General features: G+C 35.5%; 1 protein-coding gene across 1 annotated transcript in view; it reads left to right on the top strand.

The window, feature by feature from the left end:
* CRISPLD1 (cysteine-rich secretory protein LCCL domain containing 1) overlaps window positions 1-20,722 on the top strand; it is a 42,131-nt gene extending 21,409 nt beyond the window's left edge. The window contains exons 2-14 of the mRNA XM_009335015.1: window positions 565-683; window positions 812-944; window positions 2,457-2,572; window positions 3,181-3,281; window positions 4,412-4,591; window positions 4,684-4,744; window positions 4,870-4,936; window positions 5,582-5,712; window positions 8,966-9,009; window positions 9,104-9,176; window positions 11,341-11,416; window positions 18,102-18,232; window positions 20,122-20,722. Coding sequence (XP_009333290.1) covers window positions 565-683; window positions 812-944; window positions 2,457-2,572; window positions 3,181-3,281; window positions 4,412-4,591; window positions 4,684-4,744; window positions 4,870-4,936; window positions 5,582-5,712; window positions 8,966-9,009; window positions 9,104-9,176; window positions 11,341-11,416; window positions 18,102-18,232; window positions 20,122-20,173 — 1,284 coding nt within the window. The 3' untranslated portion in view covers window positions 20,174-20,722. The remainder of the gene's footprint in view (window positions 1-564; window positions 684-811; window positions 945-2,456; window positions 2,573-3,180; window positions 3,282-4,411; window positions 4,592-4,683; window positions 4,745-4,869; window positions 4,937-5,581; window positions 5,713-8,965; window positions 9,010-9,103; window positions 9,177-11,340; window positions 11,417-18,101; window positions 18,233-20,121) is intronic.
* The last annotated feature ends 6,967 nt before the right edge of the window (window positions 20,723-27,689 follow it).

Below are 27,689 nucleotides of genomic sequence, written 5' to 3'. Positions count from 1 at the left end.
TTTAGCCATAAAACCAATGAATGACAACCTTACTCTAGTTTTCATATTTTGTGTTTGCACTGTGTATTATTTCAACAAAAGCTGATTATAGAAAAGGGAGAGAAAAGCACTTTCATTTCAAATAAACTGTTGGTTTAGAGGAAATAAAGCCTTATGTTGAAAGTGTGTTGGATAATACCCTTTTGGCTAAGAAAAGCGCCTATTACTAAAAAGAAATCTCACAAGACAGAAAATGCACTTAATTTAGCTTGGAAAGTTGTACTAAGCCTTTCACTTTCATATTTTTCTTTTATTCACTGCAGCATGGCTGCACATGCTTTTAAAAAGAATGCTGTGCAGGGATTAAAACTTTTTTTTCTCTTTTGGTGAAAACATTTTCTTTTTCTTATGTAATGCAAATGGGGCATACAATTGTCAAGTCTTGCTTTTTTCTTCACTCTTCTGCCCCAGTAACAGAAGCTTTAAAAATGGACTATCCTCTTTTTTTTTTTTTTTTTTTTTTAATAAGAGATATCAACCAAGTATTTCTAAGAAGATGTCCCTTTCTTTTCTTTCAAATTTCAGACGTGGGACACAGAACTGGAGAGGTCTGCAGAGTCATGGGCTGAAACCTGTCTATGGGAGCATGGGCCTGCAAGCCTTCTTCCATCAATTGGGCAGAATTTGGGGGCACACTGGGGAAGGTATTTTAAGATACTATTTTATACTATATATGGTTTTTTTAAAAAAATCTAACAAAATTTGCTTAAAGGTAGCATGGTAGAAGCTACAACTTTTGAATGATCTAATAGACTGCTACTGGCTTTCGTAGGTACAGACCTCCAACATTTCATGTCCAAGCATGGTACGATGAAGTGAGAGATTTCACGTATCCCCGTCCTCATGAATGCAACCCATATTGTCCTTACAAATGCTCTGGTCCTGTTTGTACACATTACACACAGGTAAGTAGGTGGGTTTGTTTTTTGTCAGCTATGGAAAAGAGCAGTCAAGACCTCCAGTTAGTTTGCTGTATGGCATGTAGAACATATTAATCTTGCAGTGTATACCATACCACTAAAGCACAAAAGGGGCTTGTTATTAGACTCCATAGTTACAAGCCTTGGGTATTGGTGACATAGAGTAGTGTTGTCATACAAATCTTTAGATTTCATCCTCATAAATATCACTTCCTTGACAGGATTAAGGAAAAAGCTCACAAAACTCAGTTACTGCTCAGGGCACTTTGTGTAATCTAGTCTCTGTGCTGTTATGCTGGTAGTCCTTTCTGTAATATGCTGAAGAAACAGCACATTTAAAAAAAAAAAAGTTTTCTTAGGTGAATTCCTCAGATCAAACAAGGGTTTTTAACATGTTGCTTTAACTTCAGCAAGATTTTGAAATTGCATAAGAACTAATTTATTTGTACTTCTGAAGTCTGTGTATCTAGCCTGAATTTTTCCAGAGGGGAACCAGTCATGTTTTCAGTGAATGGAAAATAAGTGATCCTCAGATTATACTAAAATCCGTGTATAATATTCAATATAATATTAGAAAACTTAAAAAAGATTACTTTTTAAACATTATTTTGTTTGTTTACTAGCACAATTTACAACTGTATCTAATTTTAAGACAGAATTACCTCAATATTCTTACTCACCATTTTTGTAAAAATACCTATAATTACACTTATCCATTACATGCGAGATCTACAATACATATATTTAGTTCTTTGTGGTACTAATTCTTCACAGTACCTAGCTCTTTCAACTCCTAAATCCTTTTGGAACTACACAGTTGGCTTATCTTGAATTAATGCAAGTTTAGCACCTGTCATATTTGTCTAATTTGAACATTCCAGCCTTTGTCATTCAGATTATTTTGAGATCTGCAATGAAAATGGTTTCAACAGATGAATAAAGGAGCACAGCCACCTTAGATTGCAATGACATGAAAGCATATTCATTTAAAATCCATGACTTGAGTCTTTTCGGTGTATGAGTTATTTTGTGAATAGTTTTACCATTTATGTTACCTCCTTTCACTGCTGACAAATATCTATTTGCTCAGTCTATCCAATCTAAACCCCTCTGGGTCCTTAGGTTGTGCTGAGAACTCCAGAGCACAGGAACCTAACTTCTTCTAACTCACGATTATCTATTAACTGTAATTCCAAGAATCAGTTCTTCAGATCATGTTTTGTAAACATTTTGCAACGCTTTCAAATACATGCTTAGACCATTTATGTAAAATGAGAGCCATATCTTTTGTATCAAGGTAAAGCTTTTGTTTCTACTATGGATATAACCAAATGGCCTTTTGACAGCTCTAATTAGGTCACTTCAACCCATTTATAACAGAGGGAATATAACATCACTTTTGTGTTTTGAGTTTTATATGTTGACGTTTGGAGACAGTTTTGATTTTATGTTAATCAGCTTTGGTTTTCACATGCCTTTGTCTTTCCTTTTCCATAGGTTGTTTGGGCTACAAGTAGCAGAATTGGTTGTGCAATTAATTTGTGTCATAACATGAACATCTGGGGACAGATTTGGCCAAAAGCAGTCTATCTTGTATGCAATTATTCTCCTAAGTAAGTAGGCTGACACACAATAATATCTTGAGTGGGCAAGATACTTTATAATAATCCAGGAAATAATCTGAAAGGAAATCAGTCTGGGTTTTCTATTTTTTATACTATTACAAAGTAGAGCATTGTTCCCAAGGCAGCCTTTGGCTGCACAAATACTCCTGTGATTTTCTAGAGCTTCAGTTTTCTGGCCTGTGTTTTAGCATACAACATCAGAGATCTTTGTTGTAGTGTGGTATTTGTCTGAAAAATAAATGTATCTCCCCATTGTGACTTTAAGGAATGTGTACCATGAAGCCCATCGTTAAGATAAAATTCTATAGAATATTCCATTTAGGAGACCGGAGCCTGTTCTCATGTAATTGAGGAATTTAGTCTTACAGTGCCATGCCAATCTAAAAAGATCTTACAGCAGCTTACGGCAATACTTCAGTTTTTTCTTCATGAACTTTTCAATTACTTCCTGTGCATTTGGTATATCAAAACAATGTTATGGTCTAAGTGTTTGCTGCTTTTCATCATTTATTTGTCCACATATTAAATGCTGTTTAATGTTAAAATGTTCATTTATTAAGGCATGTTTTGCTAATTTTTTTTTTTTTGGTGTAAAGGGGTAACTGGTGGGGTCATGCTCCTTATAAACCTGGCCGCCCTTGTTCTGCATGTCCCCCTAGTTTTGGAGGAGGTTGCAGAGAAAATCTTTGTTACAGAGGTATGTACTATTTCAATAGTATAAGCAGGCAGAGAAATGTAACCTTCCTTTTGCTTTCTTTCCTCATTATGCTTTAACATAGTGGAATAGAATATGTTATGCATGTGCCCAAAGACCTAGTAGGGGCCTACTTTACTATGATGAATGAGGTCATGTACTTATGATACGTGAGGCCGAGCCTCACCAGAGGCAGTGGAGTGTACTGAACTCCTGCTGATTGAAGTGCTGATTGAGGGCTTTTAGTACACAGAGTTGTAGACTGTCGCTGTGTGCTATTTTAATGCCTTTCTGTAATTATAGTGGAAGTCTATGCAGTTATTTGTTTATAAGGAAACGTGTTATCTCAGTGACATAGCCATGTGCATTGCTATAAGAAAAATCAAGAACAAGACTAGAAGACATTAGTAATTAAACAAAATGTCAGCTAGGATGATTATTAACTTCTTACAATTTTCATAATGCTATTCATATTTTATAGCATTGAAACACAGCATATTATGAAGCTGCTATTTCTTTTTGTTTTACTCTGTGTACAAGTAATTTAGCAATTTTTGTTAGTAACTTGTGAAAGTTATTCATCTATTCATGTGGACCATAAAAGCTGCACCAGGGTGCCCAAATACCTTCCTTATGAGTTCTTGCTTAAGTAAGAAATGTAGATTCAGTGATGAGTATTTCAAAATTATTTTCATTATGTATGAATAGAAGGGCCTAATTTCAGGTGTATGTTTTTATGAAATTGTCTTCTTTAATTACAAGTTATCTATGAACTTGCTAAAACTCTTCCAATGTACAAGAGAAATATCACCTTTGTTCTATTGGTTTTCTGATGGCCTAAAGAAGATGCTAAAACAGGAGTGCTAAGAGCACTTTCATACCTCAGTTGTGCTGCCTGTGCTAGAAAAATTCTACCTTTTCTCAGAATCAGAAAGATACTTGCGATGTATTATGAAGCTTGAGGTCTTCATCTTATGAAGCAGTGGAAAATTTTCCTTCCTTTCTTGCTTGTATTCATCCGCCATTTTGTGAGAACAAAGCCATGTTACCAAAACATGGTAAGGGATTTACATTCCACAAACACTGAATTTTTTTGCCTGAGATGTTTTTTTTTTTCTTGTTTTCTGAAACAGAGGGTTCAGAAAGGCCTTATTCTCCCCACGAACCAGAAGAGGAAACCAATGAGATTGAACGGCAGCGATCCAAAGCCCAGGATGCAGCGACGCAAAGCCGGCCAAGAACTCATTCGCCTTCAGGCTCCACAGGCAGTGATGACAGTGAGAAAAATGAAGTAATAAGCACACAGCAAATGTGTAAGGAATTTACCTGATTTTCAAGTGGTCAAGAAATTTGAATTATATAGTATCAAATTCATTGCAGTGAAATTACTTTTTGCTTCTTTTAGCTCAGATTGTTTCATGTGAAGTAAGGCTAAGAGATCAGTGCAAAGGAACAACTTGCAATAGGTATGGTAAATTTTACATTTGTCATTCTGAGATTATTATAAAAGGCTATATTTGTATGTGAACTGGAATATTGTCCCTTTTTGAAATCCCAGGATTTAAGACCAAGTTGTATTTTATTTTATTAGGTATGAATGTCCTGCTGGCTGTTTGGATAGCAAAGCCAAAGTTATTGGAAGTGTACATTATGAAATGGTAAACATTTTAAAATTAGATTTTGTACCAGTAGATTGTTTAATGAAATGTCTTTTCTGTTGGAATACTAGTTAAAATCATATTAAGAATGGATTTTTAAGAAATCAATATTCACCAAAAATAAAAGCCTACACCAAATGTTTAAGATAGCATCAGATGTTCTAAGTTTGCATCTGCTATTCTGCATGTACTGTCCGAATGTACTTCATATTTCTTATACATGCACAGAAATAGAATTTTTGTGTCCACACATTTGGGTGTAAATATGTGAAGGTGCGACTTAAGGAGAAATACAGAAATTTGTGGGTGTACTCATATAAATTGTTTCAGTAAGGCAGGCCTAATTGTGTAAGCTTAATGCTAGCTGAAAATATGTAATTTACTCTGTAGAACTGAAAAACAATATAGGAAATAACAGTTACTGTGAACAAGTATACTGTGAGTATAGTTTGTTTCTGAGTAAGGCAAAGTGGTGTTTTCTTCATTTGAAATAATACCTGCATAGAACACATCAAATTCAATAGATTACCTACCAAGTTTTTAATGACACATTGTAATTAAAACCTGATTTTTTCACAAATAAATTAAAATGTGAAATAGTGGCTTTGTCTGACATGGAACTGCTTTTCCTGCTCTGTTTTTCAGCAATCCAGTATTTGTAAAGCTGCCATACATTATGGCATCCTAGACAATGAAGGTGGTTGGGTTGATGTCACTAGGCAAGGAAGGAAAAATTACTTTATCAAGTCTTACAGAAATGGCATTCAGTCAATTGGGTAAGTTTTCTTAAAATTGAAATGTATGGAAAGTTTTCACCTGTTTCTTTTTATTTCATACAAAATATATCACAGTAATAACATTTTGTTCATAGTTTTTATCATAAAGAATATGAAAATGCTATAAAAAGGCATGTGGATATACAGGTATTGTATCCATTCTGAAACTTTAGCCAGTGTCTAATGGAGCACAGAAAAGTGATACAATAATGATGTGAAAGAAGGTGAAATAATTTACAAAATCACATGGGCAGTAAGTTAGTATTTGTAGTTAAATAATCTCAATTTTTGGAGTATTCAGTTAATTTGTTTGTAAGTGTATATATTTATTGTAGAAAACTAGTACATACTGGCACTGAACTAGATTGTTTTACATGTTTTGTACAAAGCTAGTAGTATTTCCAGGGTTGGCCCATGGACACAGTAATCTATGACAGCTAACAAGACTATAATCTTTCAAGTTTGTGTTTGGAAGTGACCCTCTTGTACTGTGCATATGAACAATATGAACCAAGTAGAAAATACACCTCTTCCTATATGTTTGATAGTTTCATCACAGTTCCGCAAGTTACATATGATATTTTGCGCCAATATTTTGCACAATTTCTGCATTGACCAGTGATGGAATAATATCGCATACTGTGGAAGTGTCATTTGGAGGTGTACTACACTGTTCAGGTGCTTGCCCTAAGACTGGTATGTGAAAACAGGTCCAAGTACTTGTTGACATGCTAAAAGAAAAACCAGAAAAACAGTGCATAAAAGTGGAGAATACTTGGCTGTTTCCATATGTAATTATCCAATGACAGGACATCATCGATATTAGTATGATTGAATCTAAGATATTATTAGTATTTGCAAATTACTCTTCACTACATCTTAATGTGTTCTGCAGAGAGGTACATTGCTTATTTCTGTCTATAGTTAGTATATGTGTAATAGTAGTATGTGTGTAACAGTTAATGTATGAGTAATATCGAACTGAAAGAAAACAGAATTTTGCTGAGTGATATATTTGGCTCACGTGTGAACCCGAGGGAAAGGAGATAGGTAATCGTTAGGGGCCGTGCTCTCACTCTGTGATGTGCAAACAAATGCCACATGCTATGACACCTTTCATAATTTCTCTTTTGAACAGATTTACCTAATCCAGGATAGAGAGAAACACTGACCAGGTAGACTAAATTCAGTGGCCTGTAATTTGAGCTCCCTGGGTGACACTTAAGGCATCGATAGCAACGTGTTTCTTTGGGTCATCCGATGATCTAACTTTTTGGTTTAAGTTACCCCCCGTAAAAATGAAGATACAGACAAATAATTCTTTTTTAAATGCTTTGAGACAGAGAGAAGTAAATCTTGATTATATCAATACTAACATATTAGGAGCCAGGTTTCTTACAAATTTAGGAGTAGTTAAACTGTAGAAAATCTTCAAACTGGAAGGAATTGATTGCCCATCACTTGAAATCTCTGTGTTTCTATGCCATCTGAGACTAAACTGTACGAGTGTCCAGTCTACAGAGTGTGTTTAGCACCTATCCTCTGAGAATCAGAACTCAGAGCGAGGTATTAACAGTTGGTTTTGTTTGCTGTGAGCACGGATAATCGTATCATTGCTGAACAGTAATGGCCATTTTGGTTTTGGTTTTGTGATTCAGATGTTGTAAAAAAAATCTAGATGCCTTATAGATAAAAGACTGTTAAAGGACCAAATCTATACCTTCCTATCTACAAGTATATTTTAGGAAACTCCTGCCACTATGTGTGCGCACAGATGACATAATTCTTCATTAATGTCCTATAATATTTAGGACATCACCTTTTAGAGTGAATTAACAAAATATTGTGATCAGACATCAGCTTTATAAGTCAGTCTATAAATCAAAGGTTTTGGGATAAATAAAGATGATTTACCAAAGTTTCAACCTTCAAAAGGCCCATCAAATAAGGCTGGGGATACCTTGCAGCTACCTGACTCTCACCAGTGTCTCTAGATGGAGCCTTGCATAAACTACGTTTCATCTTTCAGTCAATAGATGAAATGAGGTGGATCTCACCTCTAGTGCATATTGCAAAACAGAAGGGCAGAAAAGGGAATGTCAGTGCAACAAACAACAAGTTTCCTAATCTTCAGCTCCTTTGATTTATAATCAGGATTGCCAATACAGATGTTTTTTCAACTGTTGCGTTTTCCTAGTATAGAATACCATTTTTAACAATATCTCAGCAAGCTAATCAACAATAGAATACAGTGAACTATTCCCACATAAGTGTTTGACAATGCCAGGGCAACAGAAGTATGAGCTAACTCCGTGAAAGCAAATTGGAATCCAATAAATGAGCAAATGTGAAATTCATGGGCCATACAACTAAATAAACCAATGCAAGCAAACAGTTTCTGAATACAAATCGCAGTGCTATGGAGCACACAGGAGTAATTTGCTCCAAAGGTGAATAGGGAATCATTTCCTTTTTTTTTTTTTTAATAATAACTAACTTTATGGGTGCCAAAAGCATCATCAACTTCTTTGTTACAGATGAAAAATGTTAGAATCAGAGGCATATCCAATGACTTAAAAGGAGTAAAAGAGGAGTAAAATAGGATATAAAGAGAAGTAAAATAGAAGTGTTTATCAATTGTAATGTAAGAACAGAATGTATATACCTGACTATATAACAACAGGAAACAGATACCTCTGAGTATCTGAGTATCTGAGATTACTGAGAAAAACAGACTGTTACATGTTATACTGGGTTTACAGTGATGCTGGTGATAATTTAACATAGACACAGGATCCAAAAGTAAAATTTAATGAAATTTTTCAAAAAGGCTGCCAGGAGAAACTCTTTTCAGTGTTGGAGCTGTTTGTAGGAATGAACCTTTGGGGAGAAGCGGATGATCTCTTCTGGTAGATGGATGCTTCTGGGCAATTCTCAATCACAGATTTTGGTTGCTACATTTTGAGGGACAAATAAATTGCATAATTTGTTCCTAGCACACTTATTGTCTTAGCAAATTAAAATATTGAAAGAATTTAACATGTATTCCTGGTTTTCAGACAGATTCACTGGGAGTACAAACTAAATGTGTCATTGCAATAAATAGATTCACAACTGGGGAGGGGGGGGTGCAGTGAGTAAAAATTGATTGGCGACAATGTCTTGAGTTTTTTTCTAGATTCTCTAATAACAATTCTAGCTAGAGTCACTGAGAGATATTATTTATTGACTATTTCTATTATTTCTTTTTCAGAAAATACCAGTCTGCTAACTCCTTCACTGTCTCTAAAGTAACAGGTTAGCATTTATTTCTTATAAACTCAGTACTACTTTGAGTTATGTTTTTTTCTAAATAGCACACATTTATTCGTTTCTGTTTTACTTTCTTCAGTTCAAGCTATCACCTGTGAAACAACAGTGGAACAATTGTGCCCATTTCAAAAACCAGCCTCACACTGCCCAAGGTAAAATTCTTTGAGTCTTATTAATTCAAAGTGCTGCCATATTTTCTGTCAGTTACTAATTATCTATAGTTGTCACTGATAAAGGTGACAACAGTACCTGTAAAAATGAAGCCAGAAACAATTTACCGGTATTTTAGTCTTTGGTCTAAGGTAGGTAAATATGATCTACAGGCTTTTACATTAGGAGAATCTCACTTTCTTTTGACCATAAAGATCTTTCTTTGGTCCTTGGCAAACCTTAGTTAAATCATTGTTGGTTAGACCAAAGAGTGCGAAGTAAAATGCATTTTTCTTTTTCATTGTCCACTATTAAATCTATGCACCTTGGGCAAAATGCACTTTATTTCAGTTTATTTGCCTGTAAAACAGATACAATAAAAGGATACAATACAGATATTTATCACAGAAGTTACCAACTTGTTTGGGAGTTTCGGAGGATAGAGTGAGCAAATACGTTTGCAAAAAAATTGAAATATGTGTTGTTAAGGTAAGGTGTGGTCTGCAGGTCGGTTAACAGCTTTAAATGTATGTGCCACTTCTTTGAAGCCTACATTTTAACTCTTCGAAAGGAGCCTGTGCCACAATATCTTGAGGAAGGAAATCGGTAACAGTTCTTAAAACCATAGATGAGTCAAAGGTAAATACACTGTAGCATGATTTACCACAAGCTAAGCTGGAGATATCCACAGGATTACTTTCATAGCAATCCTACAGCCAATACAGGAAGCAAGTACAAAGCCAGAACTGCTAGGAAAACATCCCTTCATGTAGCACTTGGGTCCGTGGACTTGTTTGGTGTTTGGCTATGACTCCTGGCTTTCTAGCTGGAAGTTGTGGAGCAGTAAGCGAAGGAGTGGAATGCAGGAATGGATGGGTACAATCTTATACTTCTATCTTTTTTCTTTTTTTCTTCATTATTAAAAACTAAAACTAGCTTCATTAAGAGAAAAATAGGGTCTGTTTTTAAGAAAAATTAAAAATAAATATAAGGTTAAAAATGACTGATTAATTCTGATGCATCAATCATTTCCTCTTCACAACAGCAGTGGTTAGGTCAAGATTCTCTGCATGCTCTTAACTTAATTCTGAAAATGTAGTCTCAGGGGTTACAAGCAATAATCAGCTAAGGCATTGATTGCACAACCTCATTTTTCCCTCTAATGCCCTAATCATAAATCAGCAGGTCTTCAAATGGCCTCTTTGACATCTTGCTCTCTTCAGACAAAAATCTCTTTCCTAGCTGCACCAGCCTGTTTTAATTACCCATCTGATAAGACTGTAGCATGCCGAAGTGGTGTGACGTTCTGAATATCAATTAGAGCATGGATAGCATCGAGGAGAAGAATGCTTGCCCAGGGCTGCCCCATGTAGGGTGGCTCCAAAGCCATTAGGGCATGACCCATTTTTTAAATGCAACAGCTCAGAGTAGACCTGGAGCTGACTGGCACTTCTTCCTTGTAGCCTATCGCAATTACCAAACAATGTGCTTGACACCTTCTGTACTGCTGTTAGCTTCCCACATGGTTTTCCTGTGCATTTTGGAGCTATAGCAGGCATGAATCACAGAGAGAGTTTTTCTCAAACGTTAACAAAATGCAGTTGAATACAGACAGTCTTTGTTTCAGTAGCTTTCTGATCTCCTAGAATCAGCTAGGAATCTCATTACCTTCCAAAGTTTTTCATTTTAGCCACAGATGCCAAGTGCTCACCCTCATTATAAGTTGCTAAATCATAAATCATCAGCGTCATAGCAGGTCCTCATTCAGGTATGCCTCTCCTGTGAAGGTATTCAACTGTACAGTTTGTATAGGATGCTATAGAAACAGATAATAATGTAAGAGTGAACAGTCTCTCTTCTCACTGGCTTTTCTACTGACTTCACATATGTCGAACAAGAACACCATCTGCTTATCCAAAGGGAAGAAGACCAGACCAGTTGAAGTATGTTTTCAAGCACTTTGTTATGAACCACAACTTACATCAGCAATGCTTTCAACTGTATTGTCAAAGCCCTAAAAACTGACAGCCTTTTAGTATCAGTATGCACCCATATGTATGCATCATCAAATTGATTTATACTCAACAATGCTGATGTTGAATATGATATAGTAATACTCTGATATCATTCTTCCTAACTGCGTGTGGTTTATTTTTGATATTTCAGGGTGTATTGTCCTCGCAACTGTATGCAGGCAAATCCACACTACGCTCGTGTAATTGGAACACAAATTTATTCTGATGTAAGTATAATTTACATTGCATTATATAGTGAAATATAAAATCCTATGAAAAGCTATAATGTAAAGATAACAAGATATAATATAGATATCCAGTTTTCCTCCATACGCTGGTTTTTTACACAGTTCTTTTTCAGAGGCTCCCATTTAAATTAGTAGTACTCAGCTGCTGAACATACAGAAAGTTATTTGAAAACTCAGTGTAGACTTCAGTAGTCTCTGGACCCATATTTTCAATTTTTATCAAAATTCCCACCGATTTGTTCAGTATTGGCCGTGTATACTCATTTAGACCCTTGCTCTTTAGACCCTGATGCAACCGTAACTTCTGTCAGATTAAACTAGCCAAAAAAAATTATTCTGAAAATAAATGTCCACAGTGTCATTATTTTGGGTATTTCTTATCAGTGTACATAGCTAAATATTTGCAGCAGGATTTTCATATATTTGTGTAAAGTATCCACATTGTCATATTATTTTAACAGACTGATATTGTTTCTTTTTTTGTCGTTCTGTTTCCTAGTCAACTTTTTTTTCCTGTCTTTTCTGCATCATGTTTAGTTCTGAAGTGGGTAGAAATAATGAAAAGAAAATTCCTTTTTATGCCTCTCCTTTGTCATCTCTCTGGAGAAGCCAGGATGTAGTGGCAGAGAAAGCAGTTCACATTTTTTGCCAGTAAACTGTGTGTTTTAACTGTCTTTTAGCTGTCCTAAGGAATAGTATGGCAACCAGCTGGGTCAGATGATGATTTTCACTACTTGCCAGTACTTTGAAATGTGTGAAAATAATATGCAAATATTTATTCATCGTTATTTTGAAACTAACGAATGTCCATTAGATTACCTGAGTAACTTGTCCTGAAAACACTCTTGTCCTTGGCTAGTGTTACATGTGTGAGAAGTACTTCCAATTCAGGAAGTAAACTGATTTGTGCATATGGAACTGGGTCCTTAATGTGTATAAGAGGGGCAGTGAAAATAGGTTCAGTGAAAGTCCATTTTGTGGAAGACAATTTTCTTTCAGTCCTGTGGTTGCAATCAAATGTTACAGCCAAAGTTTGCCAGTGAGTTAGAAAAGAGTTTGTTGTAGGAGAAAGAAGGCCTGTTTCTGTTTAACTTACACAGCAGAACGTCTCAGAATATGTATTTACTTTGGTTGGAGAAGTCCCAGATGACTTTAATTAGTCTTATAGAGTTATGCTTTAAAATTATTTTAGATGTACTATCTCATTATTCATCTCCATTGTATAGAAATGTGTGCAGCCATACTGCTTTTAGGAAAAAATGGACATAAATACAGGTAAGAAACCAGGGATGGGAGTCTTCTTATCAACTTCAGATGCTGTCAGGGAAGATATCTACACTGAAGGTGCTCTTCTAGGTTATGTTTATAGTAGTTTGTAGTACATACAGTATAGTGGTAAAGGAGATAAATAGGCATCTGTAGAACAGAATTCATTTGACCTTTTCGGAGTGTCTACCTCAGTATGAGATGAATTGCCTAATAGAGATGTCTATTCCTCTCCATTTCCTACAGAAGTGTCCTAGGGCACCTAGCTCAGATATAGACAGATGTGTCTTACCTATATTTGTATAGATGTTCCCATCGATCGTATCAGCATTATGCAATTTTCTACAATGTTCTTTTGTTGCTAACATTTAAAGTATTTTAAAGCTAAGATACTTTTAATTGAAATTTTCACTAAATAATATAATTGGCTATTTTGTGCATTATAATTTATTACTGAACTAGTTTCAGGCGAAGTATTTATAGAGAATAATCTATTTAATAAGTGTGTCCTCTTTGCAGTTTTTCATGTATTCACAGACAGATTTGTTCATAGATATAGAGAATTCATTTGCCCACTTGTCATAGCAAATGTATTTGAAATTGCAGTCCATGATCTACTTGGTTGATTCCACAAAACAGATGTTTTTTTGTGACATTCCTGGGAATTCTTTTGTTTCAAAGATGCATATATATGTATGTGGATGTATGCATATATGCACATGACTATTTATTTACATTAGTGCTTAGGCCACTTGCATTCAGTAAATAAAGAAGATTTTGCAGAGTTATTAAGAGAAAAAGCAAATAACATTAATAGATGTCACTAATGCAAAAAGATATGTTTAAAAGACCATTTTTGTAGTATTCATGAGAATCTCGTTAAACTTCTCCTTTTCTGGCTTTGGTCTGATCAGACATTCATTCTTAAAATCATTTCATATTTTAGGGCGACTTCTTTTCTTCCCTGTTCCTGAGAAGAGTTGTTCTCTGTTTTATCAGTAGTGCCCCACAGAATTTTTACCCTTTTTTTCTCCCATTCTTTTTTTCCTTTGACATTGCAATGACTGTCCCTAACTCGACTGAAACAAAAACCCCCATTATTTCATCCTCCATTCTTCCAGTCTGCTAGCTATTGTCTCTTTGTTTGTGGCAGAAAAATCACAGCCATGGTTCGTATAGCCAGCATCTATAAACTTACGTGTGTGGGGAGTTTTCATGTAATACCCATCCCCCTGTGCTCTATACCTTCTATTTTTTTAGTTGATGTCCCTTTGTTTCACTTGTCTTGAGGTAGATTGCAAGCTCTTTAAAACAAAAGTATCTCTTATTCTGTGTTTATGGTACAATTAGTTTCTTTTCTGAATAGAGCTATTATGGTATGAGTAAGAACTGTAGTATTTGTTGTTTTCAGCAGACAGAAGTACAAATTACTCATTCTGCATATGGCCGGAACAGATTGCCACCTTTGTGCTTGGTGTCTCTGCTGGCCCCACTGCTAAGAGTTTCCACATGGCAATGCTTTGTCTTGTTGGGAGACCAGGGAAAAAAGAAAGTTTCCTCCTATCTTGTGCTGAAGAGTTGGTTCCACCTTTCAACTTTGGTTAATCCATTTTGTCTAAACTTTTTGAGTCTTATTTCTGGAATTTCAGAATCGTGTCATGTTGACAAGCATTTTAACAATATCTGTATTTTTAAAGCACTTGTCAATATAACCTCACTTGTGAAATAAAATAAAAACCTTCCCAAGAACTGAATCATGTCAGGCCTGATGTGATTGTCTGAACTCTGTTGGAGATGATCTTGCAGCACCTGCCTGTACAGAGATTGTCCTTTGCTGTTGCTGTTAGTCCCTGGATTATCAAGGTACCAAAATAACAAACATTTTCATAGAGAGAAGGAGAGGCTACGATAGTTCAGTTGAAAATTCTTTCACTTGCAGATTTTTTCGGTAAAATTTTATTTTAATGGACAAACCTTAGATGTGTATATGGTAGAAGTTCTTAACCACATTGCAGTTGCCTTATAAGAATTTCTAAAGAGATTAAGCTTTATATTTATCCTGTTCTTTTCACAGTAGGCAACATTTTCCCAAAGACAACCTCTTACCAATAGTGACTCTACATTATGGGTGTTGATTGAGCAATTCTACAAAAAAATTGAGCCTCCTTTTGGGACCTAGAGATCAACAAAGGTCTTTTATCTAAAAAAATTGATGGAGTTGTACAATTTCATACCATCTGAGAACTTTGGCTGTATTAATTTTTGTTTCAGTAACCATATAGGAAATGTTTCCCTAATACTTGTGCAAAAGTATTCATAATTCTCTGCTGTGGTGAAATATAAATAATATGACGTAAAAAAGCTATCAAATAGTTCTATAGTCCTGTGATGGTGAGGGAGAGACGCTTGTGGTTAAAATGCCTTTGCAGATTACTGCTATGCTGTGGTAGATATTTGGTATTTTGCTGAGTAGCTGAAGAAGGAAAATAATTAAGCAGCTTGGTATTCAGATTCTATGACCTGTTAAATACTAACAAATTTCAGAGGGTTCACAGCACAGCAATAAAGCAGGGTCATATAATGCTGTATGAAATGTTTATGTTAACTTAAAAATACTGCTTTATATACCCTTTGGAGTGAGTTCATCACAATTAAAGAAACAAACCCAGATCTGTGATGAAGACTTCCAGAAAGTGGCATAAGGCTCCTAATGTAAAATACCAATAATATGCTGAAATTTGTGATAGACCGAAGTGTGAAATTATGTTCCGCTTAAATTAACAGGAGGTTCACCTTAACAGTTCAAGGAAGTGTGATCAGGATGACATAATATTATTAAGTATAGGAAATACTATGGCATCAGTACTGGAATCTGATTCCATTTAGATGAAGATTGCCAAGCCAATGAGAAGTTCTTGAAAGCTCAAAGCAGATAATACTTTCTAAAAAAAATTATATTCTGTATATATTGATAAAAACTATATGCATTTATTAATCTGTATTCTTATAAGCTAATTCGTAATTATGAATTTATACTCATTTAATTGTTCATATATTCAAAAAGTATGCACATTTGTTCTCCAATCTCATCTGGAAAGCAGCATCAGAATAGCAGTTCATTTTTCATCTGAAAATAGCCTCTGAGTTGGCCTCATCAGCCCCATTCTTCTGACCTCTCCTTTTTCACATATCCCATATAAGTGTCTGGCCTTTAGCTTTAAAATGTTGTGCATTAGCCTAGCCGTACTTCATTGATCCAGTAACCAATTGTGGTACCAACTCTAACAATGACCCCGTCCATTACTGGAAACAGTTTCCAACAAGTAGTCAGCCTCTTCTGTCAAAATCTCCATCCCTTGACTTTTTGTTTCTTTTTTACTTGACTAGAAACTTCCAAACAACATTGGAACAGCCAGGATCTTAGCTACCCTCAAATGTAATTATGAAGGTATCTACCTATATAATGACATACACAAAGTGTAGCCTTTTGGTTACTATTACAGAGGTGACAAACATCGATCTTTCTTTTCCCAAATTGTACCTCTAGCTTTTTTTATGTCTCCAATATGAACCGAAAACAACGTTGCTACTATATTATAGTACTAGTAATTAATAGTGTTCTAGTTCTTCACTGTAGTTAATTGCTTGTAAAGCTCATCTTTTTTTTCTTTAGATTGTAATCCTGTATTGCAGAGGCCATTTTCCCCCCTGTATATTTGAAATTGCACATGATCAATCTGATCTTAAGTGACTGCCATAGTATGAGTACATAAAGGATGCTATAATCCTAAAAATAAGGCGACTACTGGTGTTCAGGTTATAACAGAAGTCTTGTAGCCCTGGGAAGAGGAGAACAAAGTAAAGAGGAGCATAAATGGCATCCCTTCTGGCATTTTCAAAAACTGCAGCCAGCAGTGTGAAGAGAAAAACTCTAAAGCGTCTTTGCAAAAGATTCTTTGCATAAATGATTTCAAATCTTTGCTCCTAGAAATATTGTAACATTAAAAGACAAACTATATAACAGTGAAACTGGAAAGTTCCGTGCTTGGAATGAGAGTAGGAAAATCATTGCTCTTTTAAATTCCTGATTTTATATAGCATTGAGATTACAAAACGGCTATGGTAACAGATATAAATTATTCCAATTATAGCTGAAAGAAATGCATTTCTTGTTTAAATAGTGGTCTGTGTAACCAGCTATTGATATTTGTATTGGCTAAGTTTTTAAGGTTGGTTGCAGAGAGACCTATTGCAGTGAAGACTTTTTCCACAAAACAACTTGGCTTCAAGTAGAGATTCACTGTAGCTGGAGCTACACTTTGCTATGCTGTGTATTGAAGATTGGGACCTACATTCTGCAGTATCAAAGAAGTTTCATTCTTCTGGCAATTAATTTTTAAAATGCTGAAAGAATAGTAGAGGACTGCAAGTTTAAATCAATTATTTAAATGAACATTATCAAGATTGTCACTGAGCAATCCTTCTGTGGATACTATTTATGCTACATAGGTTCATGAGAGGAATTAGTGGCCAGAGAATGTAGGTTTCACTCAGATGAAACTGCTGTTAACTTCACAGAGAATTTTGCCTGCGTAAAGTTTGTGGAATTAGACCCTGATTTAAAAATTCTTCTTTTGAAGCAATACCTCCTGACTCTATTTCCTCACTCAGAGTTAGGGAGCTAAAGCCATTAGTCTGCCATTAATCAACTGTCATAGCTAAGGGGTGATTTTAGACCTCTATCTTCTGTTTGATGCTCAGATTATACCTTTAATCTAATTAGCTTTTAATATTTGCCCGTATCTGGATAGGAAATTGTGGTGTTCCCTTCGAATATGGATCATTTCACTGCTGTTTGACTTTTTGCACCTAGAGATGGAATTATTGCAGTCTATCCCTCACCTTTGGGATAGGACATCCTCCTAGAAACATATGACTGCAGCATGCCTTTGCTGTTCTACGGTTCCCCTGATTGGCTCTGGCTGGAAATTAAACTGAATCTTGTGATCTATAATAATTAACGGGACTAAGGTTTAAGTTTTACTACCTCTCTGCTGTTGAAGTGAAGACTGATAGAGCCTTTCATTTTGAAAGGCTCAAAAATTCAAACATGTTCCTGATCCCTGAACTGAAATAGCCTGAAATAACTGATTTTGGGATCATGCTGCAGGAGATCTTTGAAGAGGCAGCGTCTGTACTCCTATAAATTGGCCTAATTCCTATGAAACTGATTTAAACACTGTAAGATTAATAAACTTAGTCATGCAATAAATAGCATTATTTTATGTTTCCTGGAACTTGGTTTAAATGTCTTTATTAGTTTTGTTCTAAACAATAGAAGGATGTTGTTGAAATAAAAGGATGAATGAAAACTAATCTTTTCCTCATTCTTTCTTAGATATCCAGTATCTGCCGGGCAGCAGTACATGCTGGTGTAGTCCGCAACCAGGGCGGTTATGTTGATGTTATGCCAGTAGACAAAAGAAAGGTGTACGTTGCTTCCTTTCAAAATGGGATATATTCAGAAAGGTACAGAGCCCAGTTTCAAAGATTACACTTTACCCTTCACCTCGATAAGATTTACAAAGTCTTGCATTGTGTCTGTTTGTACCTGGGGCAGTGCTAGAAACCAAACAAATAGGCCAACATGGGTGATTTACAGAGCTTGTGTAACAGCTGTGGTGACTTTGGAGAAGCTGTGGTACCAGAGCTGCCTGCCTCCTCTAAGCTCATAAATCATTACTCTAAAAAGCTGCTTACGAAATAAAATAACCCTCTTGTTTACTTTGCTGATTCTGTTGCAACTAACACAATATTTGATAAGAAAATTTCCTTTGCTTTCTTTGGGATTTTTTTAAAAATTAACATTAGTGATTTATTCTGTCCAAGTTAGAGGATCTGCAATAGACGGGTACTAGTAGTTGATGCAAATTCATTGGTTCATGATGAAATGTTCATTACTGATTTACATGGTATTGAACCCGTGAGCCTGGATCATAAATAATATACACAAACATTAAAATTCGCAATCATTAAAACATATTTTAAATTCCTTTTTTTTTAATGGTTTGATTTTTTTTTAACTGTTTGTCTGAAAGACATGGAGATGCTGTGAAAGTTCATTTAGTTGTATTCAGTGTATTCATGCATTTTGTGATGATAATGCATGGCTGCATGTTGCAGATTAAATTTAATCCCAGAAAGAGTTCTTCAGGTTCTAAAGGAAGAAAGAGAAATTACCTTAAAAAAAAAATCTTGTACCACTCTTTTAGTCCTGTAAAGCTATGAAAGATTGTTACCTCTAAAACTATAGGCTTTCCAAGAAATTTGTGTGGGAAAAAACCTCCAAAAGTTTCTGTAGAGAACTTTGAAGTAGGAAAAGATAGAGAATTTTTTTCTTATTTTTAATTGGGGGTGGGGGGATGTCTTGCCTCCTTCCCTCAAACCTTTCAACAAACCTGGAAACTTGTAAAATACAGATTTCCTTTGCTTAGTGGATGACTTCATTTACATATTCTTTGGCCTTTCCACATGACCATCCAGTTCCCTCAGAAAGAGTGCTTCCTCACTGACACTTCTAAATTCCTTCATTGAATAGAGATGTAGCCGGGAAAAGTGTTGCAAATTTAATCATTATTTGTACTTTACTGTCTTGGTAAAGTTTGGAAGGTCAGTGGTTTGGAGAACAGTCCCATGCAAGTTTTCTGTGAAGCAGAAGGAGATGGATTGTAACGCCGTTGCAGGCAACCTGTTTCATTGTGCCCTTCCTTACTTTCACCTCCATTTCCCATTCCTTCCCAGATATGCCTCAGAAAGGGTTTGCAAAAGAGAAAACAATGGGACCATTAAATATGACATGCTGGTTCAGTTTATAAGACAAAAATATTTATTCTAACAAAATTTCATTTGCAGTTGGGTATTTTTGTTTCATTTCTTTTGAAGTCAGATATTTATCTATTCAGAAGGCATTTCCTTTTTTTTTGTAAAATATTAATTCTCTTTAGAAATCTATTCTTCAGCATATAAGCAACTAAGAAACAAGTGATCTCCTAGGTCTGCAAGTTCTATCTGAATATAGTTATTAGAATAGTGAGCATAAGATGCATGCTTTCTCTTTTTCCTAAAAACATTTTTAGTATTTTGCTTCAATAGAGATTTATTCTTTAAACCAGAATCCCTCATCGCAAAGGATTACTTGACTTTTTTATGTTATAATTTGTTCCTAATAAGAAACATTAATCTGAAATTTATGTAATTTTTATTTGTAACAGCTTTAAAAAAAATTCTTAGATAGTTAAAGTTATGAGTAGTCACAGGAAGAGTTGCAGGATCCTAGAATTGTATTTAACAATTAAAAAAAGTTGTCATTGGAGTGTTGCAGTCTTAAAAATAACATCAGGAATGTTTTTATGTTTCAGTTTACAGAATCCTCCAGGAAGCAAGGCATTCAGACTATTTGCTGTTGTTTGAGTCTAGCAAGTAAGATGTAAAACAAGCAAGTGAAACCAGAGCACTTGGAAGAGAATAATAAAGGCCATTTCTTATAATTCCTAAAATTTGTATAAAGCTGTAACATTATTGTACAGAAGATGTATACTGCTTTCCACCAAAAAGTTTAAATTACATATATATCTTAATGAAAAAAATCTGTAAAAGTAAACATGGGAGAAAAATTCATTTGAAAATCTATGATGATATATAACAATATTTTGAATCCTGTGTTAAATATTGCTATATTTTCTTAGCAGTTACTCCTATACAGTTAATTCAAAGCTCATAAATGTTCTTTGTTTTCTTCATCTGAATATATTATTGTATGGTGCTTTATATATGCCACTAACAGTAACCTTAAAACTATACCATAGGGAGGCCTGAGTTTTTGTTTCCGATGTACATAAAAGAAGCCATCCCAATAATTCAATATAATAAATCATGCCTTATGTATGCCTTAAAGTAAAATTAAAAAATATATAACTTTTTGATGATTTACAGTAGCATTAGCCATGCAAGCATAAATGAAGAGCTAGACTGTTTCAGTTTCACACTAATCATGAGTACAAAAACCTATTTTGAAGTAAAATGGAAAGTGTAAAATATAGGGAAGTCCTGGGTCATATTAGCATGTTTTCCTCTAAAGAAATATTTTTAAGAGAATGGGCCATTCATGTTTATTTTTTCTTAAATATGTTAATAAATAAAATGTTTATTGGATGCTGCTAAGCTCTTTAGTTCGAATAACGAATTCATTATGGCCCAGTCCTTCACAGGTATGCAGCTATCTTGGGATGGGTGAGTGAGAGATAGACATACAGAACTTGAACGATCTGAGAAAATTTTCATATTGAGAAGTGGAGTTACCTGAAATTAAGGAATAAGCCATCAGTTCTGCAATGCAGCTCTGCACACATACATGCTTTATTTTTGCCATGTGACTCCTTCAATTTACCTAAATTGGGTTTCAGCAAAAATGTAGAATTGTACACATACATAAAAATTTGCAAGCTTGAGGCCTTAAGCTGTGCATGGTATCCGTATACTATACATTAATATGAGGGTAAATGTTCAAGAAAATCTTAAAGAAAATGGTAACAAAGGCTAACCTTGCTCCTCATGACCTGGCAAATACTCCTGCAGGCCAGGAAGTATAGTGGTACGGAGCCCAGTGACGACGATGTCATTTGTTGCTTCACCATTTTTAAAAATTCATTTATGGTGAATAGCCTTGTGCATTAATTTTACCATATTATGGTATATGAAGAACAAGTAGTGGTGATACTATGTTTCTTTCTATGAAAAGTGTATTGGTGCTTTAAGACTGAAAAGCTGTTAAACTTTATTTTTGGTATTTTTTGTTTCTGTTGTTGAATTTATTTCCTTCCAACTTGTAAACTTATTCATATTCTTCATATTTCAGAATACTATATTCTGCCTTCTGTTTTGCTACATGTACTACCTCATGTAGTTAGGCAAGCTTTGTTAGTTTTTTTAATCTGTTTTGAATAAAATTAATTTACATAGTAAGAGTACCTTTGACAGCCTTTATTTTTGGATTGTTTGTCCTGCCTCTAGAGGAAAAAAATAATAACCACCCAAAATTTACTTTTCTTTTTTCTGACCTAAACATTGCAAGTGTAGGACCAAGCAGTAGACATAGTCTGAGGTTCTAAAAGCTGTAAAGGCAATTTAGGCACACAACTTCCATTAATTGCATTGGGAGTTTTATGGCTAAATCTTCTGGTCATTTTTTCAAGTTTTCACCAGGGTCTTTGGGAACAGATTGCTTTCTCATTTTAATGGGGAACTCTGTGTCAGGAAGTAATTATAAAAAAGCCACCACCTTTTATTCAGTCCAGCTCTTTGCTGTTGTGGTAAATGTTTCTAGTGCAAATGTTCCTAGCTACATTTGTTGGGAACAAGCAGGTTTTTATATTACGCATTCTTTTTTTGCATCATAGGACTAATGGTCAGCTTGGGCGTTCCAGTTGGGAAATCTATTTAATTGATGAGGGAGACAAAGAGTCTTTGATGTATAACCCTTTTTTTTTTGCAGGTGGTGGCAGGGGGGCATTGAAAGAAGCTTTATATAGATTTTAAAATACTGGCATTAACCGTTTTTCAGAATTGAAACCAAAGTGCAAGTAGACTTTGACTATGATGGGACTCCAAGTCACTCAAAGGCTTGAGATAGACTTGCACTGCCTTTCCTTAAAAGCACCAAAGCAGTAACGCAGAAAGGCCTTGCAATACCTACAGTTGGGGTTATCAGAGCATAAAATGGAGTAAGGCCACTTCTGAAATGAAGGACATGCAGAACTGCTGAGGGAGACATTTGAAACAAAACGGTGTGAATGCAACCATAGTGTCCCTTTCCACACAGGTGGGACACTTTCTTGCAGACTGGCCTTGCCATCCAGCAGCTCTCCATGTCCCCTGCCTGGCCCATGGTCCCCAGCAGTTGCCTTGGGAGCCCATGGGAAGCCTGCTGGGTGCTGCAGAGCCAGGGCAGTGAGTTCGCTCTCTGCTCTGCTGACCAGGCAGTAGGGTGCACCCCTTCCTTTAGGCAGAGCAGAGCCTGGGGTGAGGAAAAAACCAAGACAGTCACACCTTCAGTCATAACCACAACTTCCTCACTTTGGGTAGATGGTTGATTGGAGTCCCATGTGGAAACACAGTTGCCACACCAAATTTCTGCCTTTTTCCTTCAATTTTTTCCTGACATCTTTTTTGTTTTGCTGCATACCTTTGCTTCCTCTCCTCTCTCTCATCTGTAAAGTCCCACCTACATTTTCTGGGAGTTCCTGTGCAAGGGGGCAGGGGTGGACCCTTGGTGCCATAACAACAAAGTTAGTGCTTGGTGGGAGGAGAAGTGAGGGCTACCTTCAACGTGTGTGAATGGTTGCTGTGAGCAGCTCTACTAACCAACACAGTGACAAGAAGAAAGGGAGGTAACTCTTTCTCCTCACATCTTCTGTTGCACAAATTTGAGAGTCCTGTTGCTTTTCCACATGCAATGATTCTATCCTATTATAAATATTCCAGCTAACGTCGGCTTTTTGAGAAAATCTCTTCTACATTTACTGTAAGTAATAAGTCAATGAGTAGACATTTCCAAGCAGTTATAGAGTGAGAGCTACACATTGGTATCTTTATCTGCACCAGCAGCAACTGTATGCCAGATGATCACAACTAATTCACAGAAAGCCCAAGTGAGTAACTAGCAGTATCAGAAAATTTGTTGTAGCCTAATGAAAAAATATAGAAGTCAAATTTTAAATTCGGAAGAATTGTTTGATTAACCAAACAGTTACAAAATTACATTCTAGAGTTGAAATAAAACAAAAAAGGGCTAATCAATAAGAAAGTAAAACTTAATTCATGCTATTCATAATATTTAGCTTGCCTCCCAGGAAAGACCTATAAGTAGCCAACAAGAATTATTACAACTGATACATAACAATCCTCTGCCAAAAAAAACCCCAAAAAACAAGCCGCTTTAGAACATTGATATCTGCCATTTGTAACTTTGAAAGGGCTAAAATATCAAGAAATGTAAGCCCACTAAGTGCAGTAGGCCCTTGAAAATGTATGGGAAGCAGTGAAGAATACATATGAACCTTTTCCCATGATCCTGTGGTATTTCCCATTATGACTTGCTCCATGAGGAATCTTTTCAAAAGAAAAGCATAGGAATCATTTGGAGAGGAGTCAAGTATTTGTCAAGCATAGTTCACTTGCCTGGTGAGCTTTTCAGTAAGGATCAATTGAGGCATTTCTCTGCGATGCTGCATCCCTTCTAACTGGAGTAATTAATTTCATAACTAAACAAAAGTTAGTATGAAAGAAGGTGGTCAGACCCAAACAGATAATTCTTTAACAGTCTCTCACCATCTAGATAGCTATATGAGAATATGTTTGTTTTAGGGAGCTTGGGACCCATACTTGTGTCAGCAGGCAGCTCATAGTACTAGCTGGACATAAACTAAGGAAACTAAGAATCTTTTCCTAAACTTTGTGGATACTGAGGAATTTTAGAGAGTTTACAGACTTCCTTGCGTCTGATTTCTGCATAGGGGACAGTCTGATCTAGAAATTATACATAAAGTATTTTTGGAACCAAGCCTGAAACATAGATTGGGATAACGTGTAAGTTTGCAGGTTTTTAACTGATGAAGTACTCTGTTTCAAGTTTTATGTAAATGTCAGACTATCAGCTGTCTATGGATTCTCAGCGGATTTAAAAGAAGAAAAGTGACATCAGCTTTTTTGTGTGTATTGATACGTATGTTCAGGAAAATGCATGACACTTTACTTCATATGGCAGAGATGTAACCAAGTTACTCACATAAACAGTGTCTTCTGTGCGGCAATTGCTTTTGAAGTATGTTTTGAATTTGGCTTAAAACTCAGATAACCCAGCTTCCTGTGAATACACAAGGGAAGGTTTATTTCCTGCAATTTCTGTAGTCATACAAAGGGTCAGATTTAGAAATGTAAATATTTGGAAGTTACAAAGATTATTCATACCATGCAATATTCTGTTTGGAAATTTATATAAATACTGTATGAAATACTGTACTGTCACACTTCTATGTCTTAAGGCTTTTTATAGCATCATCTGTGGAACTCTAGGGAATTACACATGGAATGAAAAGCCTGAAGAGTTTTGTTTCATTCAGTGTATAATATGCATCTTACAGGGCTTTAGATATACAAATGATAGCATACATTAGTATTCAGAAAATTGCATATGATTTTATAAAGACATACACTGTGCATATGGGAAAAGAAGCCATGCTGTCAGCCTTAGCTTTAGCCTGTCTTTGCCGTCAGGAATAAATGATGGAAACAGTATTTTAAATATGGTCACTATTGGTATTATTGATACGATTGTTATTAAAAGAGAAGTCCTTGTCATGTACTAGGGGGCTGTTAAAATACAATAAAATGTGGTTCCTGCTCCTTGTTAACATATGATGATGATGTGACACCTGAAATTTGCCATCAGCTGTTCAATGATCTGTGTTAAATGTCTTGTTCATCTTAGCCTGCTTGCCAGGAGACAGATGCCTACATCATTAAACCATCATAGCACTTTGCAAAAAGTACTAATAATGAGTCTTAAATTTTCAGAAGCTAGCAAAAACCCCCCAGTCAGACCAGCTCAATATGATAAGGCACAGGAAAATACAAGAAACCGAAGGAGGCAAGTAAAGAACATGCAACCAAAACAGCCAGTCATGATGCTCCGTGTCTTACTATCCACATTGATTTCTGCAATAATTACCCTAGTTATTCAATTCAGTATCTGTCCCCAGTGCTGTAACCAATATTGGTTTTGTCTTTACTAACAATGGGGTGAGTGTCTGAAGGCTAGCAGCAAAGTTGCTGGTTAAGAACTGAGATACACTGGCCAAACAACATGAATAAGTTTGCAATACTATATCTTTTAATAGGCACACAAAAGACTTCAGTTGCCAGTGGCAATAACTCTTGGGCTTTTAAATTAGCTAATTTTATTTAAAGAATAAGCATTATAATAAAATAAAAATGTCAGCACATGCTGTTTAGTAAGAAATTCAGTTGTTCAAAGAATTGCCATTTATTTCAGCTGAACAGAAATTGCTGTAGCTAACACCAGCAATATTAGCAATAATCTCCTTGAAATTTTATTTAATATAAAGACTGCTTATGCAGTTTAACAAACTTTATTTGGTGTGTTTGCAGTTATTTCTGAATGAATGTTGTTTATGAAGACAACATCCTTATTAGGAGTATCATCTTAGAATAAATAACTTGCATTAGATTTGCTTGCATATCTCTTTGGAATTGCTTCCAAAGGCTGAGAGACCCCTAAGAATTTGTAGTAATACTAATTATTTTTAGGATACTCAAAAAACAAAAAGTGCTAGGAGGTGGTAAGACTTCCAAACTTAACCTACAGTTTGAAAAACAAGTACTTCGGTTGCTTAATTATTCACTTAGGCTTGTTTATATGCAATGTAAATAGCAAGCTGGCTTTGACTTCTCATAAATTGCTGCTACTGTACATCCCAAGGATAAATTGAAAACAGTTGCTAAATAAATCTCCCTGTAGTCAGTTCAATCTTCATTCCTTATTTATCTGTTGAAATCCATCTGTTTCTTGTTGGTGTTGGGTGGGTTTTTTTCCTACTGAAAGATCGTGTCTTCTGAATAAACATTTCTTTTATTGTGTCAGAACGACTCCAAGACCTTTGGGCCTGCAGGCTGCGCTAAGCACAGAAACAGAGCAATCATTTTATGGAAAAGGACTTAGTCTCAGATTTTGGATTTAGCCCAGTTCAGTAAACAAAGTACATCGTATGAAGTGATTTAGTGCTTGCTGTACTGGAGGTGATAGTCCTACTCTGGCACAGCTATAACTGAGCCAAGGAATAGTTTGTATTCTGTACAAACTGTAGTTTGACTGGTAGGTGGATAAGAGCTTGCTGAGGTATACTGATGCATGAAAATCTGATGCAAATTTTAAGGTTCATTCACAAACAGCCAAACTCTCTGTAGACAGTTTTCCAGTAAACTTTGTTCTTTGTGCAAACAAATCACTTAAATGAGTGTCCATTTGAGTTACATTCACCTGTTTTGTAGGACTGGCAGAGGAAACTGATTTGCAATGAGTTTTTGCAAATATGGCTGTAAAGTTATTTAGTGATAACTGTAAGGTAAAATAAGAAATATTCCTCATTGTATTTCAGAAATGCAACTTTATGCCTTGAAACTGCTTATAATACAGAGCTACACCTCTCAGTATCCTTTAATGAAATAAAACTATTGGGGAACTGGTACCTTTTAGAACTGCTCTAAGAGTCTGGAGGTGACGGATCATGAAGGTCAAATTCTTCAGAAAACAGGACAAAGTATCCACTAAGCTGAAGACAGGATGGAGGGTGGTTTGTTTTATAATTTTGCCCTAGAAGGTTTCCCAAATTGCTTAGATTAGTTAGCAAGTACATCTTATGATGTCTTCTAAACTGAACAATCATCAAGTTTCTCTTAATTTCTTGAGCTATTTAATTATTTAAATTTGTAGATGTAAAGGTGCCAACCCATAATTTTATTTTTTCACTTACCAAGAACTTAAAAATGGACTTAAATTCCTGTAGTCTGTTCAACTCAAAACTCTTCCCTTTGCTTGTTCCTTCCAATCTTTAGTTCACTGTGTATCTCTACCAGTTCATCGATCAGCGATACTCTCCAGACATACAAATTCCTAGACAGCAATGTGTTAGGAGTGAAAATCCAGAGAATATGCATTGGTAAAAAGTTATAAAAGATGCAATGATATGTGGGTTATTCTCACAATCCAAGGAAGATAATCTGCTCATGAGGAATGCAGTCTGTGTCCCCAAAAAGCCAGTGTAAAGGAAAGAGCTTCTTTCAACCTACTTACTAAATGGTATGTGTTAACTGAAAGACTTGTTATTCAGTACAACTTCTGGGTTTGACCCTG

Source organism: Pygoscelis adeliae, unplaced genomic scaffold, assembly GCF_000699105.1.
Source record: "Pygoscelis adeliae isolate BGI_AS28 unplaced genomic scaffold, ASM69910v1 Scaffold101, whole genome shotgun sequence".
In the NCBI taxonomy this organism is placed as follows: domain Eukaryota; kingdom Metazoa; phylum Chordata; class Aves; order Sphenisciformes; family Spheniscidae; genus Pygoscelis; species Pygoscelis adeliae.
This window is presented reverse-complemented; position numbering and strand designations above follow the sequence as displayed.